General features: G+C 34.8%; 1 protein-coding gene across 6 annotated transcripts in view; it reads left to right on the top strand.

Annotated features, from left to right (window-relative positions):
• LOC117335486 (hemicentin-1-like) overlaps positions 1-15,908 on the top strand; it is a 98,083-nt gene extending 82,175 nt beyond the window's left edge. For all 6 annotated transcript variants that reach the window (XM_033895515.1, XM_033895514.1, XM_033895512.1 and 3 more), the window contains 9 exons: positions 413-715; positions 1,713-2,018; positions 4,463-4,759; positions 7,525-7,779; positions 8,195-8,455; positions 8,909-9,043; positions 9,776-9,863; positions 13,393-13,434; positions 13,621-15,908. In XM_033895515.1, coding sequence (XP_033751406.1) covers positions 413-715; positions 1,713-2,018; positions 4,463-4,759; positions 7,525-7,779; positions 8,195-8,455; positions 8,909-9,043; positions 9,776-9,863; positions 13,393-13,434; positions 13,621-13,726 — 1,793 coding nt within the window. In that variant the 3' untranslated portion in view covers positions 13,727-15,908. The remainder of the gene's footprint in view (positions 1-412; positions 716-1,712; positions 2,019-4,462; positions 4,760-7,524; positions 7,780-8,194; positions 8,456-8,908; positions 9,044-9,775; positions 9,864-13,392; positions 13,435-13,620) is intronic.
• Positions 15,909-27,647: the final 11,739 nt, after the last annotated feature.

Genomic DNA, 27,647 nt, shown 5'->3' with positions numbered 1-27,647 from the left:
GTACCATTAGATGTGATACTAGCTGAATCTGTTTTGAATCCGAAGTGTACCGTTAGATGTGATACTAGCTGATTCTGTTTTGAATCCTAAATGTACCGTTAGATGTGATACTAGCTGAATCTGTTTTGAATCCGAAGTGTACCATTAGATGTGATACTAGCTGAATCTGTTTTGAATCCGAGGTGTACCGTTAGATGTGATACTAGCTGAATCTGTTTTGAATCCGAGGTGTACCGTTAGATGTGATACTAGCTGAATCTGTTTTGAATCCGAAGTGTACCGTTAGATGTGATACTAGCTGAATCTGTTTTGAATCCTAGGTGTACCCTCAGTTGTAACACTAATTCAATCTATTTTGAATCCTAGGTGTACCATCAGTTGTAACACTAATTCAATCTATTTTGAATCCTAGGTGTACCATCAGTTGTGATCAGTAAACCCTCATACACAGTCGTCATTGGACAAGATGTCACAATCGACTGTGACTTCACCGCCTCGCCAGATGCCACCTCCATCAAATGGAGGAAGATTGTGAACGACCAGCCATCAGACTTAACTCTGACCGGAAATGTGAAGTACTCGGGCGGCACACTAACATCCCCGTCGTTAGTTGTCCGGACGACGGTCGCCACCGACCAAGCCTTCTACCAGTGCGTCGTTACTAACAGCGTCGGGAGCGGAGAAAGTACTACAGCTTATCTGTTTGTGACCGGAGGTAAGCCTTTGAAGACGCTGGCATGCAATCTGAAATTATTACGTAGAGTAGGTTTGTAGACATACATTTAAGGAGCCAATGATACAAGGGATACTTTAAAAGCCCATAAATCTCTATGATGGTGCAATTTAACAGACGTAACTTGGTCAATGTTTGCAGGTAGCATGGCATACTGTGGGCCTTGCTGTTGCCATAGAATTTTTAAGCTGTTTGTAAATTTCAACAACATTGCGAAAAATGAAAGACATATTAACAGATGTTTTGTAAGGTGCATACCAATTTCCCTCATCGAATATCCATTATATTTATTATGTAATATCATTATGTTTTAGACCGATATTTTAAGTGACATTTTATTGACAGAAGTCAAATTCTTATTATGGTCACAAATGACTGATAATTGTTGTAACACAACCTAGTCTCATATCCCCGTATCTTATTTCTGTGTTCTGTTGATTTGGGATTATAACATGAAAAACTTATGATATTTTTTATGTTAATTTACGACCTATAACAGTTCTGTTGCAGTATATATTGCTGTTTTATTTATAGAACCTTAGTATTACGATCTGTTATAATAAAGATAATACTTACATCAATAATGATGTGTTACCCAGTTTTTGTGGGACATATTTTTTTATTATTATTTTGTTATTTACCTATGGCCACAGTTCCTTTAAAGATGCTTCAGTACCGACAAAAGATTACTGTTTGAATTAAAATAAACAGGATATTTTGTTTCTATAATACCAAAAGTTTCATATGTTATTACCGCATTTCAAAAGTTTGAGTTTCCCTTTTTATCTATTAGCTTTAAAATTGATACCAAATTATAACTGTTCCGAGGAAATTTGACCCTAACCTTTATTTTGTAACTTGTCGTTTTTAGGATGTTGATATCAAGATATTTCTTTTTGTCTATATTATGGATGCCATTTAATGCGTTTTTGTGACAGGCAGTGTAGCATCTAGTCGTTGTTAACTTTCGTAATTGCAGCGCCCCCTACCGCCACTGTCACACAGACGACATACAACATCAATCTTGGTGACCCCGTCACGATCACTTGTAATGTTGCTGGAGTTCCAGACGTGACATCAGTATCTTGGACAATAACCAAACCCCCTTCGACTGTCGCCAGCCCCATTACCATAGCAGCTCCCAAGTATAGCGGAGGCTCCCTGACCACGCCCTCTTTGACCATCTCTAGCACCACTCTGACAGACCAGGGAACATACGCATGCAAAGCCACAAACTCTCTCGGCACAGGAACCAGCTCAAATGTATTCCTCACCGTCGTCGGCTGTAAGCATACTATTTTTTATACATTTTATATATAGAGGATACTAAATGATTCCCCGTTGAATATAGCATGTTTTACTTGTATGACAGAATATCGATATTTTGCTTTAATATCAATATATTCTGTAATAGTGAAATATATGTTATAATCAACGGAAACCGTTCAATTTCCTTTTTATTGCATTTATTGCATTTTATGCTTAAAAAAACTAAATTTAAAACAACGAAAAATTAATAGTGTCAAAACGTGCGGAAATCAGTAACATAATATATGACGTCGTCTCAACTTAACATAATATATGATCCATCTCAACTTGACGGTGCCATTTTGAAAGGGCTGATCTGCGCAATATAAGCGTTTTCTGCTGTTTTTGGAGAATATGTACATGAAAAGCTAACGTCAAGTGAGTATTTCGTCAAAAACTAGCCTGAATATTTCAAAAATACAACAAAATAACCGCACTCGTGAAAATATCAATATCTGTCATACTTGTGAAATATTAAACGGGGATCCATTCAATATCCTTTTTTTATGTAGAATGGTGTCCTCAGACAGACTAGCAGCAAGCTATGTAATAGTACAATAGTAAAAAATCAGCAATACTTTAAGTTTTGATTGAAAAGGGCCATTGTAGGTGAGGCGACCAAAAAACGCCAAAAAACATCAGTTACATTTTTGCGAGTAAAATACAGAAATTTATCAAACTGATAAAACTAGTATTTTCACTGCATTTATTCTTAGTAAAATAATTGCCAATCATTGCGTTATCAATAAAAAAATGTCAATCATTGCGTTATCAATACAAAATAATTGTCAATCATGGCGTCATCAATTCATATTTGGAAATATTCTATATTGAGCGTAATATTCTAAACAAAACCGAATTCCAACATTTAAACGAAATAGTAACTCTATCCCCATATTGATAAAGCAATGTCAAAATATGAACGATATATAGAGAACGCTAAGTACCATATTGATACAGCAATGTCAAAATACAAACGATATATAGAGAACGCTAAGTACCATATTGATAAAGCAATGTCAAAATACGAACAATATATAGAGAACGCTAAGTACCATATTGATAAAGCAATGTCAAAATACGAACAATATATAGAGAACGCTAAATACCATATCGATAAAGCAATGTGAAAATACGAACAAAATATAGAGAACGCTAAGTACCATATTGATAAAGTAATGTGAAAATACGAACAAAATATAGAGAACGCTAAATACCATATTGATAAAGCAATGTAAAAATATGAACAAAATATAGAGAACGCTAAGTACCATATTGATAAAGCAATGTCAAAATACGAACAATATATAGAGAACGCTAAATACCATATCGATAAAGCAATGTGAAAATACGAACAAAATATAGAGAACGCTAAGTACCATATTGATAAAGCAATGTCAAAATACAAACAAAATATAGAGAACGCTAAATACCATATTGATAAAGCAATGTGAAAATACGAACAATATATAGAGAACGCTAAATACCATATTGATAAAGCAATGTCAAAATACGAACAAAATATAGAGAATGCTAAATACCATATTGATAAAGCAATGTAAAAATACGAACGATATATAGAGAACGCTAAATACAATATTGATAAAGTAATGTGAAAATACGAACAAAATATAGAGAACGCTAAATACAATATTGATAAAGCAATGTTAGATATATAGAGAACGCTAAATACCATATTGATAAAGCAATGTCAGATATATAGAGAACGCTAAATACAATATTGATAAAGTAATGTGAAAATACGAACAATAAATAGAGAACGCTAAGTACCATATTGATAAAGCAATGTCAAAATACGAACAAAATATAGAGAACGCTAAGTACCATATTGATAAAGCAATGTGAAAATACGAACAATATATAGAGAACGCTAAATACCATATTGATATATATAGAGAACGCTAAGTTCTAGGAGAATTAGACCAGGGGCTCGGGAATAGTAAACGTCTTTTTTGACGACACTCGCCTTGGAAAATGTAGGTCAAAGTCGGGTTGAGCCATATGCTTAACATAAGAAATAGGTCTTGACAATGGGACACGGTACAATGGAATACATAATGATTTAAAATTATGGTTTTCATCATATGTTGTATTTCATTGTGTTTTTATAACAAGAAAACAGTTTCGATAACAAGCCTGTATTCGCGGAGAAATAGCGCCCCTACAGTTAGAAGACATCCCTGGATGATTGATTAATTCGTCAACGTTACTTGTGTAATATCGCCAGAATAATGCAACTGTGACCTCATTTGGCCACAACAAGGTTACCATCATTTTACAGCAATTGTTTGCTCTCTTAATTCCACAATCTCGTTTTATTTGAATTTTATTTCCATTTCGTAAGATATCTGATTTAAATGGTTCCTGATTATTTTTCAATTTTTTCTTATCCTTCTAAAGCCAGCCCAACTGTCAGCGTACCTGTGTCCGCATACGCAGTGGACCTTGGAGGCGAAGTGGTACTACTATGTAATATCGTGGCCAACCCAACCGTGACGTCAGTGTATTGGACAAGGACCGTCAGCGGAGCAGTGAACCAAATCACAGCGGCGGCTCCAAAGTACTCAGGATCAGTTCCAACGAACCCGTCTTTGACTATCAAGAATTTGATAAGTTCAGATGAAGGAAGCTATAGATGTCACGCATCCAACTCAGTGGGTTCTGGTCAGAGTGAACTCACCAGTTTGGTAGTTTCTGGTAGGTATTACACAATACACATCTCCTTATCCTGATTTCACTTTCGACCTACAATCTATTTCCAGGCTTTGGCCGCCTTCTAGGTATCAAAACTTTAGGTCCTTCGTAAAAGAACAAAACAGCTTCATTGTTCAGTTCAATTCATTTTGGCTCTGTTGTACCTAACTTTCATATTTTTGTTAATGGAGTTGACATCTCGTGTTTTTTTTTTTTTTTTATAAAATCCTCTAAAATTCGGAGTTTTTTTTAATAATCTAAAAAGACAGACGGACGCACGGACAAATAACAAAAGAGAAACTGAGAAAAGAGAAGCAAATATGTAAAACATGTTGCCATAAAAATAGTTTTTTTAGTTTAAACATATTTATTCTCAAAACAGACACGGGATTACGCACAAGTTACCAAGACTTATCAACGCCTTCTCCCAACATATATACAGTGTATTACAAGGCATAGTTACATTTACATCGATGATGACAAAAACGATGAAATATACGGTTTACCAAATAAACTGATCCAATTACAAAATTCAAAACCTATTACTGGATTTGATGAAATAATGCACATATGTAAAGATATTTTTATTAAGGTCAACGGAAATTTATGAGTTTCCATTTAACATAACTTCTAACCTAATTGTAACATTCAGATTATTTAAGTTTTGCAACAGAATATTCCTTTCGTTAGTAAAAAGGTGACATTCCATAAAAAGTAAAAGGCATTCTCACAAGGATGACCACAAATACAAGCTGCGTTTTCTACAAGGTTTACTCTAAAGAGATCATAATTAAGGGAACTACATTGGTGTCTTAGTTTGGTATGCAATATATCAAGTTTACGATTCCCAAATTTAAAATGCACTGGAGGACGTGACTGGACATTTTTCTATAATGATAATTTAAACGACTGCAAGGACGGTAAGGAACGAACTGATTTATCTAAATTATTCCAACAATGAAGGGTAGACGGTATAAAAGACGAGTTAGTAAGAAAGAACCGGAATCGCGGAATTCTATAGTCATACTTGTTACGTAGAGCATAGTTGATATTTTCTCCAATTATAGGTGGTAAAAGGGTATTCTGATAATCAGGAGTAAATTTATTATCGATCTTATACAACAACTGTAGTTTCCTCTTTTTTCTACGGTTAGCTAATGTTTCAAGTCCTGTTTCGTCATACAAAATATTAATCGGTGTATAAGAAGGCAGTCCTAATATAATGCGAGCAGCTTTAAAAGAGCAGATTAAAAACAACACCTAAATGCTTATGACAGTCTGTTAAATTCAAAACTTTTCCATCAAACTCAAGGTCTAAGTTTTCATCAATATCTATAGATTGCAAAATAAATAATACATCTGTTTTTTGAGAATTAAAATACACTTACCATGCTTTAGACCAGTTATTGAGAATCTCAGATCTCTATTTAAAGTTTCTTGTATGTGTCGACATGACGAAGATGATTTAATCAAAGATCTGTCGTCTGCAAAAAGACGAAATGTAGATTAAAAAATATCTGCAATGTCATTTATGAATATAAGAAAAAGTAGTAGACCTAGAATAGAACCTTGAGGAACACCTGCTTCAATTAGAGCTAATGTAGAAAAAGAACTGTTTAAAAAAACTGTTGGTATCTTTGTGACAAATAATTTTCTAACCATATATACAATTCATCTGAAATACCATAAAATTTTAACTTAGCACTAAGACCCTTATACCATACTCTATCGAAAGCTTTCGATATGTCACAAAAATACAATGCATGTGTGTTTTCTTTCCTCAAGCGCAGTACATATTTGGTGATAAATATCAATGAGCTGGTACACTGTAGAATGACCATGCATAAAACCAGACTGATACCTATAAAATAAATTATTTTCTAAAAAGAAATTATACAGATGTTTAAAAATCACTCTTTCAAAAACTTTACCAACAGTAGAAAGTAATGAAATTGGTCTATAGTTCGATGGAGAATGTCTATTACCTTTTTTAAACAATGGCATTACATTTGCTAGTTTCCATTTATTGGGATAAATTCCTGATGATAATGACATATTAAATATTATTTCTAGGGAAACACAAACAGTACGAGCAGTATATTTAAGCACATGATGACTAATTCCATCTTCATCTGAGGTCTTGCCGAGCTTCAAATCTGGAGAACATCACGTATTTCAGTTGAATTTATTCTAATAGAATCAAATGATTTGTCAGTTCTAGGTACAATAGTCGGAACATCATTATTTTTGTCATCAACTCTTGTAATACTACAAAAATATTTATTCAATATTTCAGCTTTATCTTCATCTCTAGTAACTATGTCATTTGTAGAAGGGTCAACCAAGGATGGTATAGATTGAGAAGTGTCAGACGTTTTGATTAACCTCTTAATCAACTTCCAGTACAATTTAGGATCAGAAGACGAGTACCTATCAATCATATCATGAACATTTTCATAAAAGACAATACGAGCATGTTTTTTTTCATATTATTTACCCTGTTTCGCTGAGTTTTAATTTTTTTAATATCTACTAGACGTTTGGTTGACCTCGCTATTTTATGTAATCTGTCTATAATTCTTAAATCTTTTCGAAGTTCTGAGGTCATCCATGGTTTGTCGTTGTCATAAAAAGGAACGTGATAATTTGAATGGTTCGTGATGACACGGTGAATGACAGTGTATCCGTTACAATAGCTAGACACAAGCTTGATAATTATTTGAAGTTCGTTAAAACCGCTGTTCACATGCAATATTTTTTTTATTTAGTCGCACCAACAAACATAGTGGTCAACCCAGCTACAGTTACGAGGAGGGAGCAACAGTCATTTTCGTCAACGTGCTCAGCGGAGGCCAACCCTGCTCCAACCTACAAATGGGTCAAAAAGAGCACACAACAGGTCGTATCAACAGTCCAAACGCTGTCCGTCCAGAACGTGGACCGTGGTCACATTGGCGAATACGTCTGTACTGCAACTAATGCCCGCGGTTCAGCCTCAGCAACTCTTACTGTCAACATCCAATGTAAGATATCGTTCGAATAAACATTTATCGAACAGTATATCAATAAGTATGATTATATCTATATTCTTTCAAATCGTCAAAAAGTTGACGTTTAAGTGGATTTTTGTATCCTTTTAATCCTACAAGATCGCATTTTGTACTAGTTTTAAATTAATGATAAAATTAAATATCAATCATTTAAATGATCAAATCATTTACATAGATATTCGTATCGAATGACGTACAGTCCAAAACGTGAATCGTGGACAGAATACATGTGTTTATATAAAAATGAAAATATTGCTTATATTTTCTCTCTAATTTACAAAGTAATTGAACTTGCATGTTGATAATGACTATTATAATTCTTACTACACCTTTGATTTATCAACAAAAAATAAAAAAAAACAAAAACAAAAAAAATCTACCATTTCAGACAAGCCAATCAGTACTGTTACTAATGAGGAACAAACGATGGTCATTGGTATGAATGACCCAAGGACCTTGACCTGTAACACTATCGCCAATCCTGCTGTCGAGACATACAGGTGGACAAAGGGCAACACCAATATTGCAGGCGCGACTGGACTTACTTACGTCGTCACGGTGGCGTCCAATAGTGACTATGGCGCATACAGTTGCTATGCAACCAATTCTATTGGCGAATCATCGGCCATAACGTTCAACCTTCGGTCAGGTTTGTATGAGACCTTTGAAAACGCGACATGCGCAGTGCTGCACCTGACTTTTAATATAAACAACATTATATTTGAATACCTGACTTAATAAAGGGTAAATGGGTATATTGGTAATCAAGTAAGCTCTATATATGCGCCTAATTGGATATTGGTGGTAATCTGTAAAGTTTAAAGGTTAAAGTTTGCACACTTGACCTCTTTAAATAATGATAAAAGTTTACGTACAAGATGCCTTGTTAAATCCTAGACATTTTTTTTATATTTCTTTTATATTAATTATGAAGAAGCATTGTGAGCCTGCTCAGTTTACTCTTTTATTTCATTTTATTTTGCTTTTTTCAGTTAAAATTCAAAACGTAACAAACTTTGTCATATTATCAATGAGCAAAAAATATTTTATATGTTGGCCTGCTTTTTATTCATATTTTCATTTTTACATATTTATTGTATAGGAGCTGTGACCACGACGTTGGCACCGACAGCAGCTCCTGCATTGACAACGGAAACGATTATTGCAATAGCCGTGGCCATTGCCGTCCTGCTTCTCATTCTCATCATAATCTGTGTGTGCTGTATGGCACGTACTAGTAAGTAGATATTTTGAAATCAAAACTAAACACTGATAGTATATTTTTCTGAATACTGAAATCTGGTTTAGTCACGCTCTACGTCTTTGTCAAGCTTTGAAACAAAAAGATTTTTCTCTAGCTATCACAGTGGATTTCTCGCATTATTTGGCTCGTTATGACGAGTAATTGAGTGTGCGTTTGGTCAAGAAACCCACAATCATTATTAGTTCACAAGCAGAAATAACTCTACTCTGAATATTGAGAGTAAAGCATACGTTACGTATATATAATCTTTTTTGTAACGAGCATTTTCATTGGCTTAGAAATTTACGTATCAGTCCATAACCTTAAAAAAAGTCTTCGCCGTTGATAACGTCACTTTTGATTGGCGGATTGAGCGTAATCATTTGTAAAAGAAAAGAGTCCACGAATAAAGTTATTTTTGCAGGGTATATATTAAATTATAAGGATTACCTTGAATATATTCTTGATGTTATGAAGTTTAAAAAATGGAGTGTTATTAAAATAAACAATGATTTGAGTACACTCCGGAATTTTTTGTGTTATAAAATAAAATAATTTCCAAGGTAATCCTTAAATAACATAAAATTTTGAGCCATATTTAATAGTGTTGATGTACCTCATTATTTTTTCTTTCTATAAATTTCTATGATTTTATCCAAACCGTCAGCTCCTTATTCCTCATTAATGACGCTTTTGATACAAGTGAATTGCTAACTCTTGTTACAGATGCCAAACCGAAAGTGACGAAGGTTTACACACGAAAGCCAACACCAGCTCCAATGACAATGGTTTCACCTCCGCCAATGATGATGAGGTATGTGTTACGTAACGACCGTATATAAGATAAGATTTTGTTATATGCAAGATATGCTACGTATTGATCCGGAGTTGTTGTTGTTGTTGTTGTTGTTGTGAGCACGAAGTACATGAAATTGTTTAAGTATAATTTCACATTAGTTCAAAGAATTAAGTATCTTTACCCCGAGGGTTGAGATTCCCCTTTCTCCTGTATCACTTCCATGGAGGTGAATGATTATTTTTCTCTTACCTTGTTTACCCTCGTATGTATGTAATATTGACATTATATCAGTGCAATGATGTGATGTGATTGAAGCGTCGCCGTGACGTCATGTTATTGTTAACGTGACGAAATGCTCAATCTAGAATGAGTTAAGAAAATTGTGGATATCATTTTCTGGCGTAAGAGAAAGATATCTTCCACACTTTACAGGTGTTAACCATGTATCAAATGTCATTAAAACACCATCATCGGTAAAAAAAAAAGGAAACAAACAATAACATCATTTTTTGCTGGGTAATTATGTCAACGTTTGATAACGTCACCAATTTGGTCGTACCTTTCATGAGAGAATGATTTACAGTGTGTTTGGCTCATCAGTACAAATTGTGGTATCTGCTGCGTTTACACTAGGGCATGATGTCCACGATGTCCACGATTTGAGAGAATCGTAATGATCGCGGAGAGTCGTGGAGGGACGTGAAGGGTCTTGGTGGGTCGTGGAGGGCCGTGGTGGGTCATGGAGGGTCGTGGAGGGTCGTGGAGGGTCGTAATGATCGCGGAGAGGGAAGGGTCTTGGTGGGTCGTGGAGGGCCGTAATGATCGTAGAGGGTCGTGGAGGGTCTTGGTGGATCAAGGAGTGTCGTGGAGGGTCTTGGTGGATCGTGGAGGGTCGTAGGGGGGTCTTGGTGGATCGTGGAGGGTCGGGGAGGGTCTTGGTGGATCGTGGAGGGTCGTGAAGTCGTGGTGGGTCGTGGAGGTTCGTGGAAGGTCTTGAAGTCGTTGTGGATCGTGGAGGGTCGTGGAGGGTCTTAGTGGATCGTGGGGGGTCGTGAAGTCGTGGTGGGTCGTGGAGGTTCGTGGAGGGTCGTGAAGTCGTTGTGGATCGTGGAGGGTCGTAATGATCGTAGAGGGTCGTGTAGGGTCGTGTAGGGTCGTGGTTTGTCGTGGAGGGTCGTGATGATCGTGGTGAATCTTGGAAGGTCAAGTGGTGGGCCGTGGTGGATCGTGGAGGGTCGTGGTGGGTTGTGATGGGTCGTGGAGGGTCGTGGTGGATCGTTAAGGGCCGTGGTGGATCGTGGAGAGTCGAGGTGGGTAATGATGATCGTGGAGTGCGGTGGTGGATCGTGGAGGGTCATGATGATCGTGGAGTGCCGTGGTGGATCGTGGAGGGTCGTGGTGGGTCATGATGATCGTGGAGTGCCGTGGTGGATCGTGGAGTGCCGTGGTGGATCGTGGAGGGTCGTGGTGGGTCATGATGATCGTGGAGTGCCGTGGTTAATCGTGGAGGGCCGTGGTGGATCGTGGAGAGTCGTGGTGGGTCATGATGATCGTGGAGTGCCGTGGTGGATCGTGGAGGGTCATGATGATCGTGGAGTGCCGTGGTGGATCGTGGAGGGTCGTGGCGGGTCGTGGTGAATCGTGGAGAGTCGCGGGGTCGAATCGTAGTAATCGTGTGGGAACTTGGCGGAGTTGCGATGATCGTAAGGATCGCTTCAAAATGCCACAATTATCCAGATTTGTCACTAAATCGTGGGACAAAGGAATAGAACATGGGAATCGTACTAGAGTGTTGTAGATCTTTACAGAACGTGATGCGCTGTTGTAGGGGATCTTGGAGAATTTCAAAACAAGATTCCTTCAAGGTTCAATTGTTCTGTGTTTAGAAGTTCTAAATAATATCCCGACTGGTGCCTTCTGTCTACACTCAATCATGGTATCATCCCACAAGATCTTGACCTTCTTCTTGTCTTCTCTCTCTGTGCTTCCCTGTCGTATTCTGTGCCATGCTATTGTTGTATCATTTTCTTTCGAGCAACTACAGTGTATGAGAGGGTAACGCCAACCTCCTTTTTTTATATAGGATCGTGGACATAAATCGTAACAGAGCTTCATGAACGGGAGAGATCTTAACAGATCTTAATATTAAGAGATCTTAATAGAACTTAACAGAACGTGACCAAACGTGAAAGCATATCGTGGTGGTCGTAAGAGAACGTGAGGAAACGTGCTGGAAATCGTGTCAGTTATTGACCTTAATCGCGTTGACTTCGTAACAAAACGTTCTGAGAGCGTAGGGAAACTGATAGCAACACGTAACGAAACGTAGAAAAAACCATTGAGCCCCAAGCTTTTTTGGAACCGTAGAGATCGTGGAGATCTTGGTGATCGTGGCCTATTGTTAACGCAGCACCATAAAATTATAATATCAAAATATACAAATCTTGAATTTACCACAATTAGCCTCCTACTAAGCATGTGAAATCTACATCTCACAATGGTGACTGATTCTATAAAAGGGCATACGTATACGGTCTACTTTTGGCACGGATTACCAACCCTCGGTCCATATTATAAATTGAATAAACCCTTGTGTGAGAATTCGGGACAAATGAATTTTCATAATTTATGGCCCGAGATACATATATATGGCAAGGCTAGACAATCTGGTATCGTATAAGAAATAGTTCACACATACCGGTATACTATATATATATATTAAAATGTAACCTGCGGGTATTTCTGGCTAGGCTATTGGGTGCTGTAGATCGTGAGTTCGAGGCCCGGTCAGGGTCAAAAAGTTGTCTTTCTTCGTCATTTGTGTTTCTATGTTATGTATCTATTTATCAGTACAATGTATCATATACAGTATGTGTTGGTGATCCGAAGATATTGATTTGAATTTCCTATCGTAGTTGTACCAGAGAAATATTGATAATATATGATACATTGAGATCCAGGTACTAGTATTCATATCATCTAGTAGACGACTTCCAAAATGATAAGTGACGGTCAGCGTATCGGGCCGACCATCACTGCGCCATTGAAACGTTCTTTTTCAAGAACGCCAATGTGACGCAGCGGTATAACCTGCGGGTATTTCTGGCTAGGCGATTGGGTGCCGTAGATCGTGAGTTCGAGGCCCGGTCAGGGCACGAGTCAAAAAGTTGTTTTCCTTCGTCATATGTGTTTCTATGTTATATATATATATTAATATCTAGATAATAAATTGTTTTTATCCTTACGGACGAATTATAAAAGTAAAAAAAAACCAAAAAACTCTCCGTTAGCGCTTTCGTCGCGTCATGACGCGTCGAAAGCGCTAACGGAGAGTTGGTTTTTTTATTTTATTAATATCTATATATAATTGGTCGTGTTTTAATGGCAACAGAACAGGCAAGTAAATTGTCGAATTTTCGATGCATTCCGCCCCTTTATTAAGAGTAGATTATAAACTATCACATTTAGACATTGAACATGGAACAGTTACACAAGTTAGAAGTGATCCTATAAATATGTATATTTATTTTTATTTTTATTTTAGTGACCCCTCGATGGCCATTGTCCCGATGGGAAATTCAATGCGGTAATTGTTATTATCATTATCATGTTACAAATAAGATATTAGAAACTGCTGTAATTAGTAAATGCTGAACTGTAAATTTTTTTTTTTTTTTTTTTTTCAAAAGAACTTAATGGTGAAATTGAACAGCTGTAAACTTTGATAATCCTCAATCATTACGTAATTATATATTATTTATGTTTCTTTTAGACCATATGACAACTATCACTTGGGCCGAAGCGGACTTCCTGCTCATGAATACACGTTTTACGAGAGCGAGCAAGCAAAGGACCGGTCATCGTTCATTGAGGGATGATTCCATTTCACAAACGGGTCAACAAAAACAAATCATGGGAAAATGTGGCTTCATCTACAAAGTAGATACAATTGTGACGCATTTGGTTGTAAATGCACCAATATTTTCCATTGATAGTTCAACTATGTTTATTTCAAAGTTCTTATATACTAGTAACTGTTTTCTTCAGAGTTTACAGATTTTTAAAACATATATTTTATATTCTTTAAAAGTTTAAATGAATACCTTTAGTGTTTTTTTCACAAATTCTGTATATTTGTATTCTTTATAAAAAATAGAAATACATCTATGTTAAGTATTAAGATATACAGACAAATCAAATGTTTATATTGTACTCGACTATTTTCCATATGTGTATAGAGTCGCGTCCCTTGTGTGTACGTGCGTTGTCATGGAGACCGATTAGACTAACTGATGCTGCGTGAAAGTCTGAAGATGTGAATACCTGGTAATATGTAGTATGTTTAAGTCCTTGGTTAGAAACTGGATCATTCTTTAATTTGACTGGAAATTAAATATCTTACCTGACTAGAAGCTAATAGAATATATATTTTATTGAATTGGGGTCTTGGCTAAAAAAAAATCAATGCTTGTAATTAATGTATGAAAAACGTACTCATAGACTGAAAGTTGAATTCGTTTCTTGCTTGGAGATGTTGGACATTTCTGTGAAATTGTTTGATTTCAAATTGTATGCCTCTTCTTGTCAAAATTGGGTGTGTAAAACACAGTATCATCTTCGGGTTCATTAAAGACATTCATTTACCTTGAAGATTATTCTCATACTTAGGTTTATTTTTATGTTTTTGATGCATTACATGTACATTTGATATGAGAGTAATCAAAGTCAATACCTGGATATCATAATGGGAGAGTGTATAACGTTTACATTCAGGACGCAACAGAATCCACTGATGAAGATCGTTTATATTTACAAGTTATATATATATATATGTTTTATGTATATGTATTATTTACATTTATATTATCCAATTTAATCAAAATCACATTATATTCAATATCATAACTCCTTTGTTTATTATTATTAGTCACGCGACGTCTTTTATATTTTTTATATTGACGTTGCGTTCTTACTCATTTGTTGTATATAATATCACGGATTTATAATTACATACATTGCGATACATTGTATGTAATACCACGGACTTATATAAGATTTTATCTAAATCCCTGAACATACATTGTGATACATTGTATATAATATCACGGATTTAAATCAGTTTTTATCTAAATCCATGAACATAAATTGTGATACATTGTATGTAATACCACGGACTTATATCAGTTTTTATCTAAATCCGTGAACATACATTGTATGTAATACCACGGACTTATATCAGTTTTTATCTAAATCCGTGAACATACATTGTATGTAATATCACGGACTTGTATAAGATTTTATCTAAATCTGTGAACATACATTGTGATACATTGTATGTAATACCACGGACTTGTATAAGATTTTATCTAAATCCGTGAACATACATTGTATGTAATATCACGGACTTGTATAAGATTTTATCTAAATCTGTGAACATACATTGTGATACATTGTATGTAATGCCACGGACTTGTATAAGATTTTATCTAAATCTGTGAACATACATTGTGATACATTGTATGTAATACCACGGACTTATATAAGATTTTATCTAAATCTGTGAACATACATTGTGATACATTGTATGTAATACCACGGACTTATATAAGATTTTATCTAAATCTGTGAACATACATTGTGATACATTGTATGTAATACCACGGACTTATATAAGATTTTATCTAAATCTGTGAACATACATTGTGATACATTGTATGTAATACCACGGACTTGTATAAGATTTTATCTAAATCTGTGAACATACATTGTGATACATTGTATGTTATACCACGGACTTATATAAGATTTTATCTAAATCCATGAACATGCATTGTGATACATTGTATGTAATACCACGGACTTGTATAAGACTATATTTAAATCTGTGAACATACATTGTGATACATTGTATGCAATACCACGGACTTGTATAAGATTTTATCTAAATCTGTGAACACATTGTATGTAATACCACGGACTTGTGTAAGACTATATTTAAATCCGTGAACATGCAATGCGATACGTTTATCACTCTGATATTAAAGATTATCAATCAACTTACTTACAGTGTTTGTTATAACTTAACACATAACACAAGAATGAGACAGTGGGCAGTGGTCGAACTCGACTGAACCGTCTCCAAATCTCATTTTGACTTTCGTTCTTCATATCAGGTGACCGACAACATACATGTACATGTAACCAGAGACTTGTATCCGATATACACGTCTCTGATGTAACCTCCACGGACGTGATAGCGAATCAAACTTATTACATTTTACAACTAGGACACTATTTCCGGAGTCAATGTTAATACCGAAAGTGAATCGTTTCTATCGTTTATGAATCGTCTGTTTATCTTTGAACATTTGACTAGCGCCCATAAAACATATAGAATTTCTGATCTTTGTTGAGTTTTGTGACAATTACATTAAGATCTTCTAAAAGACTATTGACATGCCCATGGTAACAAATTGTTCTATCAATCTTTTAATGTTTTCTGTGTTCTTTTAATCTAGAAGAGGAAGCAGATCTTTCTCAGAAAAGCTGAAAATTAGTCTTTTTGAAGATCAGGTTCAAAAGTCAAAGATGATTAGCTTAATCACTTGATTAGTGAAAATCTCATTTACTTCAAATCATATGTATATACATCTTGTATATTCTTCAAAATCAGTAGGTACAGTATGAAATCGAAGAGACTGACTGATAGGTGTTATAGTTTCAGAAAATTTTGTCAAATGAGTTTTAACAGAAATTATTTTATCAAGATTTTGATGTTGTTAAACTGTGATTAGCCTAATCACCTTTTGAACAACTGGGCCCTGGTCACCAAACCCGAACAAAGATGTTGATCAGAAAACCCTAAGACCCTTCCGTCAATGAAGAGTATCTGATTCTACCATATCTTGGTCTTAAGAAGATTTTTGAAATTTTCCATCTTACATCGCAGTAAGATAATTAATTGATGCTATCAGATAATACAAGAGGCCCAATGGGCCTGTATCACTCACCTGGCTCTACAGCAGCTTTGAAGTTGATTGAGGTCATTTCTACAGATACTATGTTGATTACCTCTTTATTCAAATATCATAGTAAGCTAGGTTTACTCATAATAATAAATATTCTAGTCCTTAGATTTAAGCCGATTTCACCCCTGTAACCTTGAATGTAGGTCAAGGTCATTTATTTGAATAAACGTTGTAGCCCTTCACCCCAGCATGCTACAGGCCCAATATCAAGTCCCTGGGCCTCTTGGTTATTGAGAAGAAGTCGTTTGAAGATTATAGCATATTTGACCCATGTGACCTTGAATGAAGGTCAAGGTCATTTATTTGAACAAACTTTGTAGCCCTTCAACCCAGCATGCTACAGGCCCAATATCAAGTCCCTGGGCGTCTTGGTTATTGAAAAGAAGTTGTTTGAAGATTATAGCCTATTTGACCCATGTGACCTTGAATGAAGGTCAAGGTCATTTATTTGAACAAACTTTGTAGCCCTTCACCCCAGCATGCTACAGGCCCAATATCAAGTCCCTGGGCATCTTGGTTATTGAGAAGAAGTTGTTTAACTGAAAAAGTTGACGCCGGACGCCGCACCACGGCAAGTGAGCTAAAAATGACAATAATAAAATGGCCGACACTTTTGGAAAATATTTTAATGGAACTTGCATCATTATCATAGATAGTTTCATGTAAAAATGATAAAATATAACAATGCTTATAACCATATATGTACATAGTTTCATTTTTAAGAAACATCTACAGCATTCACAGACAATATTGAATAACAAAGTCCTGACAAGTGCCCCGACAGAAAACGATCCTGCATCTTCTGCATGGTATTTCATCTTGATTTATCTTACCCAAAGCAGTATTATCTGACAGCTGAGTGACAGAAACTGCACCCAAGCTACACATACTAACTCCCTGTACACATGTATATATTCTATTCTCACTTAAATTTAAGCATTCCAGTTTTTTTCCTGAACTTTGTAAGGTCCAAGTCAGGATTGAAACATGATATGACTTTAATTAGATTGATGTACCCTTCAATGATGTGCAATGAAAATTTTTGTGTTCACCTTTGTAAGAAGTCAACACGAGCGCCCCCTATCTTAATTCTTTCCCGACCCAAATGTATCATACCGTAATTTCAAACTCGCTATCAACTACGGATACAAGCCAGATATTTACACCATTTTAAATTTGCCTGAATTGCTAATTGTGATCAGAAGCAAGACAAATTTGAACACAATTCTTTATTGGTATTGAAAATCCTCACTCGAAGCGAAGAAACAAATCAGACAAACAATATGTATATAAATTTGAGATAAATATTCTCATGGGAATCATTTAAAGCTGTTGATCCTTGATTTTCAGAATTTTCAGAAATAACATGTGCTTTGTGAAGACATTATCACCATGACACTCATTTGGACAATGACTTGGGACAACTTTTTTGGAATTGTACATGTGTGTACATGTGTGTACATGTGAAGCAATAACAAGTGAAACACACATGCATATATATGAACACAAGTTGAAAATGTAAACAATAAAATATATCAAAATAATAAAAGCACCAAAAATATGAGAGCACCACCAGACCTCTTCCACCCATGTTCGTACACATTGATCATGAGGTGCTGGTATTAATTGGAACGAGGGAAACTAATAAATAATAAGTACTGATCTTATAAAGACATATGTCAGCCATAATCTGTATTGAGCAGAGATTTGGCACTACATGTAATTCCTAATCTACAGTCTATATGTATGTAACACATACAGTGAAAATTCTACATCCTAATCCTGGGTCATGGACTCAAAATTTTGTTGGTATACCCATAGGAATTCTGGAAATATCGAATAAACAAAACTAAGAAAATGACCCATTTTAATATAAATGAATAACTGCATATTGGGTTGGGAATTTTTGCCAAGTCCCTATATGGTCCCGAGTAATAAAATAACTAACAAGAGCTGTTGGAGAACAGCATAGCTCGTCTCACAAATGTTTGTCAATAAATAATTAAAATATATTAATTGGACTGGTTTCGCAAATTGCATTAATAATATTTATATTGTTTACTTGATCAGATTATGCTTTGTGAATTCATGCAATTTTCAAAACCATACGAATTTATATATATATAAATTATTTATTGACAAACCTTGGGAGACAAGCTTTGCTGTTGTAGATTAAATGAATATATTAAATACAAATGTAATTGCTTTTGGACATATTTCTTCAATTTTTTGACAAAATATTATCCTGATGAGAGTTGTCTCCCTTGAAAAATGTGGATCGGTATAAATTGTCTATTGTGAGCATTTTCACATTGTTTTATTTTCAGTTTCACCCCAAGAAGGGATAGTGTAACTCCATAGGGACTCTTTTACCAAATATCAGCACCCTAGTACAATTATAAAGTGATGTATTAAAACCTCTTAACACTTGCACCAAAAACTTAACGCAGAAATATTCTAAGTCCAAAAATTTGAAAATTCTGTTTTTTTCCCAAAAAAATCTTTTAGTTTAACTCCGGCAGGGGATAGCTTAACCCAAGAGGGAGTCTATTACCAATTATCAGCACCCTAGTACAATTATAAAGTGGTGTATTAATACCTTTCAACACTTGCACCAAAAACTTAACACAGAAATATTCTAAGTCCAAAAATTTGAAAATTCAGTTTTTTTCCCAAAAAAATATTTTAGTTTAACTCCGGCAGGGGATAGTTTAACCCAAGAGGGAGTCGATTACCAATTATCAGCACCCTAGTACAATTATAAAGTGATGTATTAATACCTTTCAACACTTGCACCAAAAACTTAACGCAGAAATATTCTAAGTCCAAAAATTTGAAAATTCTGGTTTTTTCCCCAAAAAATCTTTTAGTTTAACTCTGGCAGGGGATAGTCTAACCCCAGAGGGACTCTATTGCCAATTATCAGCACCCTAGTACAATTATGAAGTGGTGTATTAATACCTTTCAACACTTGCACCAAAAACTTAACGCAGAAATATTCTAAGTCCAAAAATTTTCAAAAATCTGTTTTTTTTCCAAAAAATCTTTTAGTTTAACTCCGGCAGGGGATAGTTTGACCCCCACAGGGACCATATTACCATAAATTACTATGCCTTTCAACACTTGCACCAAAAATTTAACATTTGGAAAACCAACGCCGACGCCGGAGTGACGACATAAGCTCTCACTCTTCTTCGAAGAGACGAGCTAATAAAGGACTGATTTTGAAGCTCTATGTCCTAAACGTCACTCTCTATTGAATAGTAATATGCTCTTGCTGTCGTGAGGATCAGAGACTGAGTCTGATGTTCTATGCCCCAAACGTCACTCTCAATTAATATATACTCTAGCTGTCGTGAGGATCAGAAACCGAGTCTGATGCTCTATGTCCCAAACGTTACGCTCTATTGAATATATACTCTAGCTGTCGTGAGGATCAGAAACCGAGTCTGATGCTCTATGTCCCAATCGTCACGCTCAATTGAATATATACTCTAGCTGTCGTGAGGATCAGAAACCGAGTCTGATGCTCTATGTCCCAAACGTTACGCTCTATTGAATATATACTCTAGCTGTCGTGAGGGTCAGAGACCGAGTCTGATGCTATATGTCTCCAACATCCCGTTCAATTGATTAATATTACTAATATTTATCTTAAATTGAATACAAGCTTGAGACCTTGACCTTGATGTATGATTCATGTACCGGGTATAAAACACCAATTTTGGTTCATAAAAATACTTCCATATCAGTTTGACCTTAACCCCGAATTTACGGCTACAAACATTGTGATATTGGTTCTTTAATTAACTCTTCATCAATGAAAACTTCTGATACTCTGAATAAGACATAGACCTTAAACCCAAGACATGGGTCTCTTGAACTTTACATTTGATATAGCAAAAGTACTCTCAACACAACAAATGAGATCAAAATAAAAATTGTCAGGGATGTATGTGTACAGATGAGGGAGTCTTGAAATAACTTGCAATAAATTGACATGAACAGTAATGAAATTAAAAAAGCTTTAAATTTTACAGAGATGATAGTGTAATATCAATGAACATCATTATATTGTAGTTTAAATATCAGTATTATTTCTGCTTAAAATTTACAATAAAACAAATATGATAAAAAAATGTATAAAAAATCAAATAAAATCTACAATTGACCAGATATTCAAGGTGTTTTCTTCATATAAGTAAAACTACAAACTTCTAGCTTTGGGAGACAATCTAAAAATGGACATCAATTTTGAATGGAACATTAAATTAATTACATACATTTATAGTATCAACAAGCTTAAATGCTGTTATAATGAAGTTCTCAGGTAAAATGATAGTCGAGTGGAATTGTTGATGAGTTGACATTAGGATGATTTTATATTGACGTTCTGATTAAATTACAGGATACATATATGTAGATCAAGGTTTTACTGTATATAAACGAGAGGTATTATATCAAGGTTTTACTGTGAATAAAGGAGGGACATTATATCAAGGTTTTACTGTGAATAAACGAGGGGCGTTATATCAAGATTTACTGTATATAAACGAGGGGTATTATATCAAGGTTTTACTGTCTATAAGCGAGGAACGTTATATCAAGGTTTTACTGTGTATAAGCGAGGAACATTATATCAAGGTTTTAATTACTTTATAAACGAGGGACATGTACATTATATCAAGGTTTTACTGTATATTAAACAAGGGGCATTATATTGAGGTTTTACTTTATAAACGCAGGACATTACATCAAGGATTTACTGTGTATAAGCGAGGAACATTATATCAAGGTTGTACTGTATCTAATTTATAAATGAAGAACATGAAATTAAGGTTTCTCTGTATATAAGTGAGGGACATATATTCTACACAGGTTTAAATGTATATAAATGAGAGAGACATTGTATCAAGGTTTTATATATAGGAGACCAAGGGACAACCGATGTTGTATCAAGGTTAACAGGGATATCTACAACATAAAATACAGAATAACATTTACAGCTGTACAAACCACAGCATCGTATCGTTATGTATTATGCTCCAATACCAGACTTAAGCTTACAGAAACAACAAGTTTTTTGAAAGGCTGGACATGTCATCATGTTCATTTGTTCATGATAAAAAAGATGCTATGCCACAGGAGTTGTTTTTTCCCTTTTAACAAAAGGCTTTTTGATTTAAAGATAATCTAATTGTTTATATCTCAACTGCTTACTGATTAAATTTCATAATATACATGAAATACAAGTATTCTCATCCCATTACTGGTACATGTGCATTCATATTTACATGTCAAGTTTTAATGTCCATAAAGAAATACTGAAATCATTTTCCTGTACTAGTCTAGTACCTAGAGGTATATATAATTGGATTCTAGTTTTAATTCAGCAATCACTTTTTCCTGTACTAATTTACTTTGTTCTAATTGAAATTAAATTTAATTTCAACACATTTCTGTATTTAGTTATGTATATATAAAATACTTGTGTATTTGATAGAGTTAATCACAGTACATGTATATGTAATGATATCTTCTCAATTAGGCCAAAACAAAACCCCTTAATTTACTCATGATCAAAATATATAACAGCTCTATATTATATACTTTAGGCAGTGGGCTTATTGCAAGACAATTGCAAGTATTTAACAGAACTACAGAGTAGAAATTCAACGATTCATTCCTGAATTATCAACAGTTTGAGTACTATTTTATATATACATATATATATATGTACGTTGTACAAAAAATCTTTAAAAAACACCCAATAGAAGTGTTTTTAAAACAACAGCTTAACATATCAAATGTGCTTTAAACAAATACTTTAAATATTTGTATCACAGTTAATAGTTTGTGCTAATTAAGTTTAACATAAATAAAAAATAACAATCATCTTCACAAAAATATTAAGTTGAGACATTGCTGTGAGACATGCTATAAATAGAAAATACTGATTATCTCCCCTTGTCAAAAAAAGAGATTACCAACAAATTACTTGAACAATGCTGATGCAGGACTTGTTACTAAATCTTCATCAAAAGTAATTTCTGGAGATTCTGATGATGGAAAATTGGTCCCCGGCTTCAAAACATCACTTAAGTTGTGATCAGTGACTGTTCCGTTGTCGACGTGTGCCACGAGAGTTTCTGCATTATCTTTTGATCGTAAACAAACACCAGCGAGTAGGGCTATGGTTGTCAAGGTCACAATAACCAGTATAGCTAAGACAAAACAACAGGTGGCCATTTTGGATTTTGGTGGATTTTGAAAACTTGTGATACTTTTTAAATATGTAGTGTCAAATGCACTTTTAGGAATATCATCACAGTTAAACTTGTGGCCATCATCACAGATGTATATACTGATTTCTGTTGCTCTTCGGCCAAATCCTGAGTAACTAGACATGCTGGAGTCTGAAGATTTCTTTTCAAGCAGTTGGACCTCATCCTGCACCTCGACGTGGCTGCTCGTTTTGGCATGAGGTGACATTTTCACTAGCACCTTGTTGCAGTTTTTATGTAAAAGTCTGTGACTTGGTATAATATCAATGAACAGCGAACAAGACTCTGAGTATTCCAGTTCCAGTCATCTCTCTCACATTTGTGGTCATGTCTTGCCTCCAGATCATGATTCTGCAAAACATCAAAATTAAAAATTTATTAAATCACAAAACATAAAGCGATAGAACTATATTTTTACAACAAATGCGAAAAAAGTACACATACATATATCAATCTAATTGAAAGTACAGATCATCATTTTTTGTTTTCATACATATATATAAGGCCTATGTTAATGTTATGACTGTTATGAACAAAGTTTATAATGATGATCTGTACTTTACTCAGACTGAACAAATATCCACTGAATCACTCTTTTTCCGTTTTGAAATATCTTTTTATTCCGTCCTTTAAATTTGCATATACAGTACATATATACGGTGGCATATTTGAAGAATACACATGAATTTTACAGTAAGTAGTGCAACATATGATAGTTTTCATTACAGAAAATTAAACAAAACAGTGTTGAAATACCTGGTATATAAAATACTGAAAATATGATATTTAGTTGTTGGCCAAGATATAGGAAGCACAAGTTTTTTTTTATAATGTGGCAGGAAACAGGAGGACCCAGGCCCCAGGAAAACCAACATGGTCTGGCATTACTACCCCATAACTTTTCAATGATCTCGGCCACGTAGATATACCGTATTTGACCTAATAAGGGCGCCCCTACCTTTTTTCAAGGAAATAAATCTTTGACTGAGTGTCAAAATGGTGTTCAAAAGTAATAATTCATGTGAAATATTTTGCTACTTTATGTGTTCAATTTTCTTCAGCAAATTAAGTAACTGGAACACATGTTTTCGCCACATTTTGTGTATTCCTACAGGCTACAGATGACATGTCAGTGCAAAGAGCACCCAAAACTAAACACACATACAAATAATAACTTACCATCTTTATTTGAAGATAAAGTAAAGACTTCATTCTTGTTGATAAATAACTTTTGTTCAGAACAGAAAGCTGGTAAAAGACATTGTAAATCAATTATGAGGTCAAAGAAAACGATGTCTGATATGATCTGGGAAATCCCCTGTTTCTATAAATAGAACACAAAAGAGTTCCATTTGAACATAAATGGTGGAACACACGTTCTCTGGTCTAACGATCAGCTGGCATGGTTTACAAGTTTACAGGAGTATTCAAGTGATGTTTAAGCTTAATATATGATAATGAATAGATATCTTCATCTGGAATATTTTTATGACTGAATATTTTACCGTTTCCACAACCTTGGGTATTCTGCTATAAGGTATAGTCTGTTTCATAAAACTTCAGAATAACTAATCTTAATAAGGGCGCCCCCACTGTCAATTACCCGCGCCCTGCGCCCTTATTAGGTCAAATACGGTAGGTGAACGGTAAGTGTACATGTACTATATGTGTTACAACTTTGCAGTCCAACCATTCAAAAAAAGAATATATACAATACATGTATATATATCATGACAAATTTTGATTGAAGAACTCTCTGTGTTCAGTGACAGTTAAAAATCCCATGTAGCATATAACAGTGATACATTACAGTGACATGCCATATTATGTACGGACCCAGTGTACGATTATCAGTTTCAATGAATATGATACAATTTAGTGTAACTGTATGCTCACGTTTTCTCACAAAAATGCATGAAAATGGCATCATCAGCAAGTGCAACAAATAAAAAAAACTACTTACAGTGCGCATACCCTGATCATTTAGACCAAAAGTCACATATTTAAGGAAAATACAGGCAGAGCATGATAGAATTCTACGGTATGCAATTTATCAATTATTTATTAAAAAGATAAAGCACATGTTGTATATAATGTCATCTTATATTAAAACAAAGAAAGTTGGCCTCTCTTGATAATTAGTAACCAGGCAGCAAAACATGTACAAATTTTATGTCACTGGGAAACTTATATAGGATTAAGTATTTTGAAACAATTAACATGTGTTGTCGTGTAAAGTAACATAGTATACTAGCAGAGCAATCTTCAATATTACAAATTATTATTATACCTATATAGCGCTATGTACCTACATTTAGGAAACTCAAAACAAACTTTAATTTTATACTTACATAATTGTTGATTTGCTTTAAAACACTTTGATTAGAGAAAGCCTACAACTAGATGTTACATCTCACAATCATCTGTGGCTGTCACCATAGGTAATGAGATCAAATTATATATACGTACACCCTCAAAACACTTCAAATTGTATCTTTTATTTAGTTCAGGGACGTGTCTTGAGGAGAAGACAGGACACCAACCTTTGAGACAATCTTTCACAAAACCTTGTAAATGAATCAGCCATATTACAGTTGTCACACTGAGTGAGCTCTTTACAAGATCCAGGTCAGGGAGGGACAAATTGTAGACAATCCAGAGGACACACATCTATACACTGTCAAACTATATCAAGTCAGCTCTGAAGAGTTCATGGCCAAGACCAGCTGATAATGCTGTACACCTTAAGCTTGATCACCTGACAATGACCTTGGAGATAACTGGATGTTGAAGTTAAGGTCAATGTTTTGTCGATTTCAACCTTCCAAGGATCCCATTATAACTAAAAGTACACCGATACATTAATCTGTAGAATTCGTGTAGCAGGGCTAGTATTTGAATTGTCAATTTGAGCCTGTTTAATGTTCATCAAGTGCTGCATGCTTTCTTTGCCACATAGACATGTGACATTCAATAACATAGCCACAAAAGTGACAATAGCTAGATGCTAGACTATGGGAATAAAATGTCCATATACAAATGTACATAAACCGTCACAAATTAAAATAAGAACAGACATTTTTGTTAAAAAGTTTAGGTTCTTTAGGGAAGATATTTCAACATTTCAATCTCCAATCTTTTACATTCCCTTAAAAGTTACTAGAATGACCTGTCTAATTTCTGCATGGCAAATTATCTAGTTTCAAATTCCATAGTGTTACTATCATTAATTTGGTTGTAATTTGCTAAATGTTTCATGAGAAGTAGTTGCAAATTGTTCAAAGACAAACTTCAATGATGAAGCTAGCTATATAGCTAGGTCACATGCATGGTTGTTAACATTACTTTCGTTTTCCTGTTGGCAGTACAAGGTTCAAAATCATTGATGATAGATCTATATATAGATGTTGTTACATGTGTTACGCTTGCTCCAGTGAATTAGGAAAATCACTTGACCTCCTGATCATGAAGAGTTGTTGTCCTGAAATTGACCTCAGAAATGTGTTACAGATCTTGTGTACTATATAATTCTGAAAGACACGGATACATATAACGAAGAGTTGTGATAAAGTTAAAGGTGAACGAATCAAGGTTAAATATATAAGATAAGGCTTGTGTATCACCCGTGGGAGACATGAGAAAAACATGACTGGTCTGAGGTGTATGAAAATTAAAGTCCCCTTTGCTTATTGTATCTAAATTATAGATTAAAACACAATTTCAAACTTAAATTTTTCAGTATGCAAAATCATGTTTATATGAAACAAATATTTATGTCAATGCTATTAAATTGATCAAGCTGATTTGATTTTGTTCATGTTCACATATTCGTATCTTACATGAGTGAGAAAGTTTCAAATTAAGTTATATAGGCCTTAGAAAAATACATCACTGGGTATGTAAGAGTATGATGTTGACGAAATTATATTTAAATATCATTATGGCATATATCAATTTTATTTAAAAAGTGCTCTTGTATAAATCTCCTACATAACAACTGGATTTCTAAATTTTGAATTTTGTTTTAGAAATACAGTAAAAATATCAAAAACATCTAATAGAAAATTATATGTCGGGAATTAAAAACTTATAATTATATTCAACAGATTACTGTAACCCACACTCTGTCTCTGTATGAATACGTTGTAGTGCCCTATATAGGTTTTTATACAACGGTAGAGAGAGAGCGCCTTGGGTTTTATTGGTGCTGGTTCCGGAGGGCGGTTTTGAATTCCTCCACGGATTTCGCATGCACGACTTTGTCTGGTAGGTGGTTCCAGTGTATTGTAGTGTCTACGAAGAAGGAGAACTGGTACTGTGGTGTCTTACTCGGTGTAATGACCAGTCCTCTTGAGTTGTTACAGACTCTTTTTTCTACAACGTTTTTTGTGATATGGTCTTTGAACTGCCTCGGTTTTATCTGGCGAGTGGGTCTTGTCTGTTTTGTGTATTCGGCTGGTGGCAACGACGGCACCAACCCCTCAACC

The sequence above is a fragment of the Pecten maximus genome, chromosome 10 (genome assembly GCF_902652985.1).
Source record: "Pecten maximus chromosome 10, xPecMax1.1, whole genome shotgun sequence".
Taxonomy (NCBI): Eukaryota; Metazoa; Mollusca; class Bivalvia; order Pectinida; family Pectinidae; genus Pecten; species Pecten maximus.
This window is presented reverse-complemented; position numbering and strand designations above follow the sequence as displayed.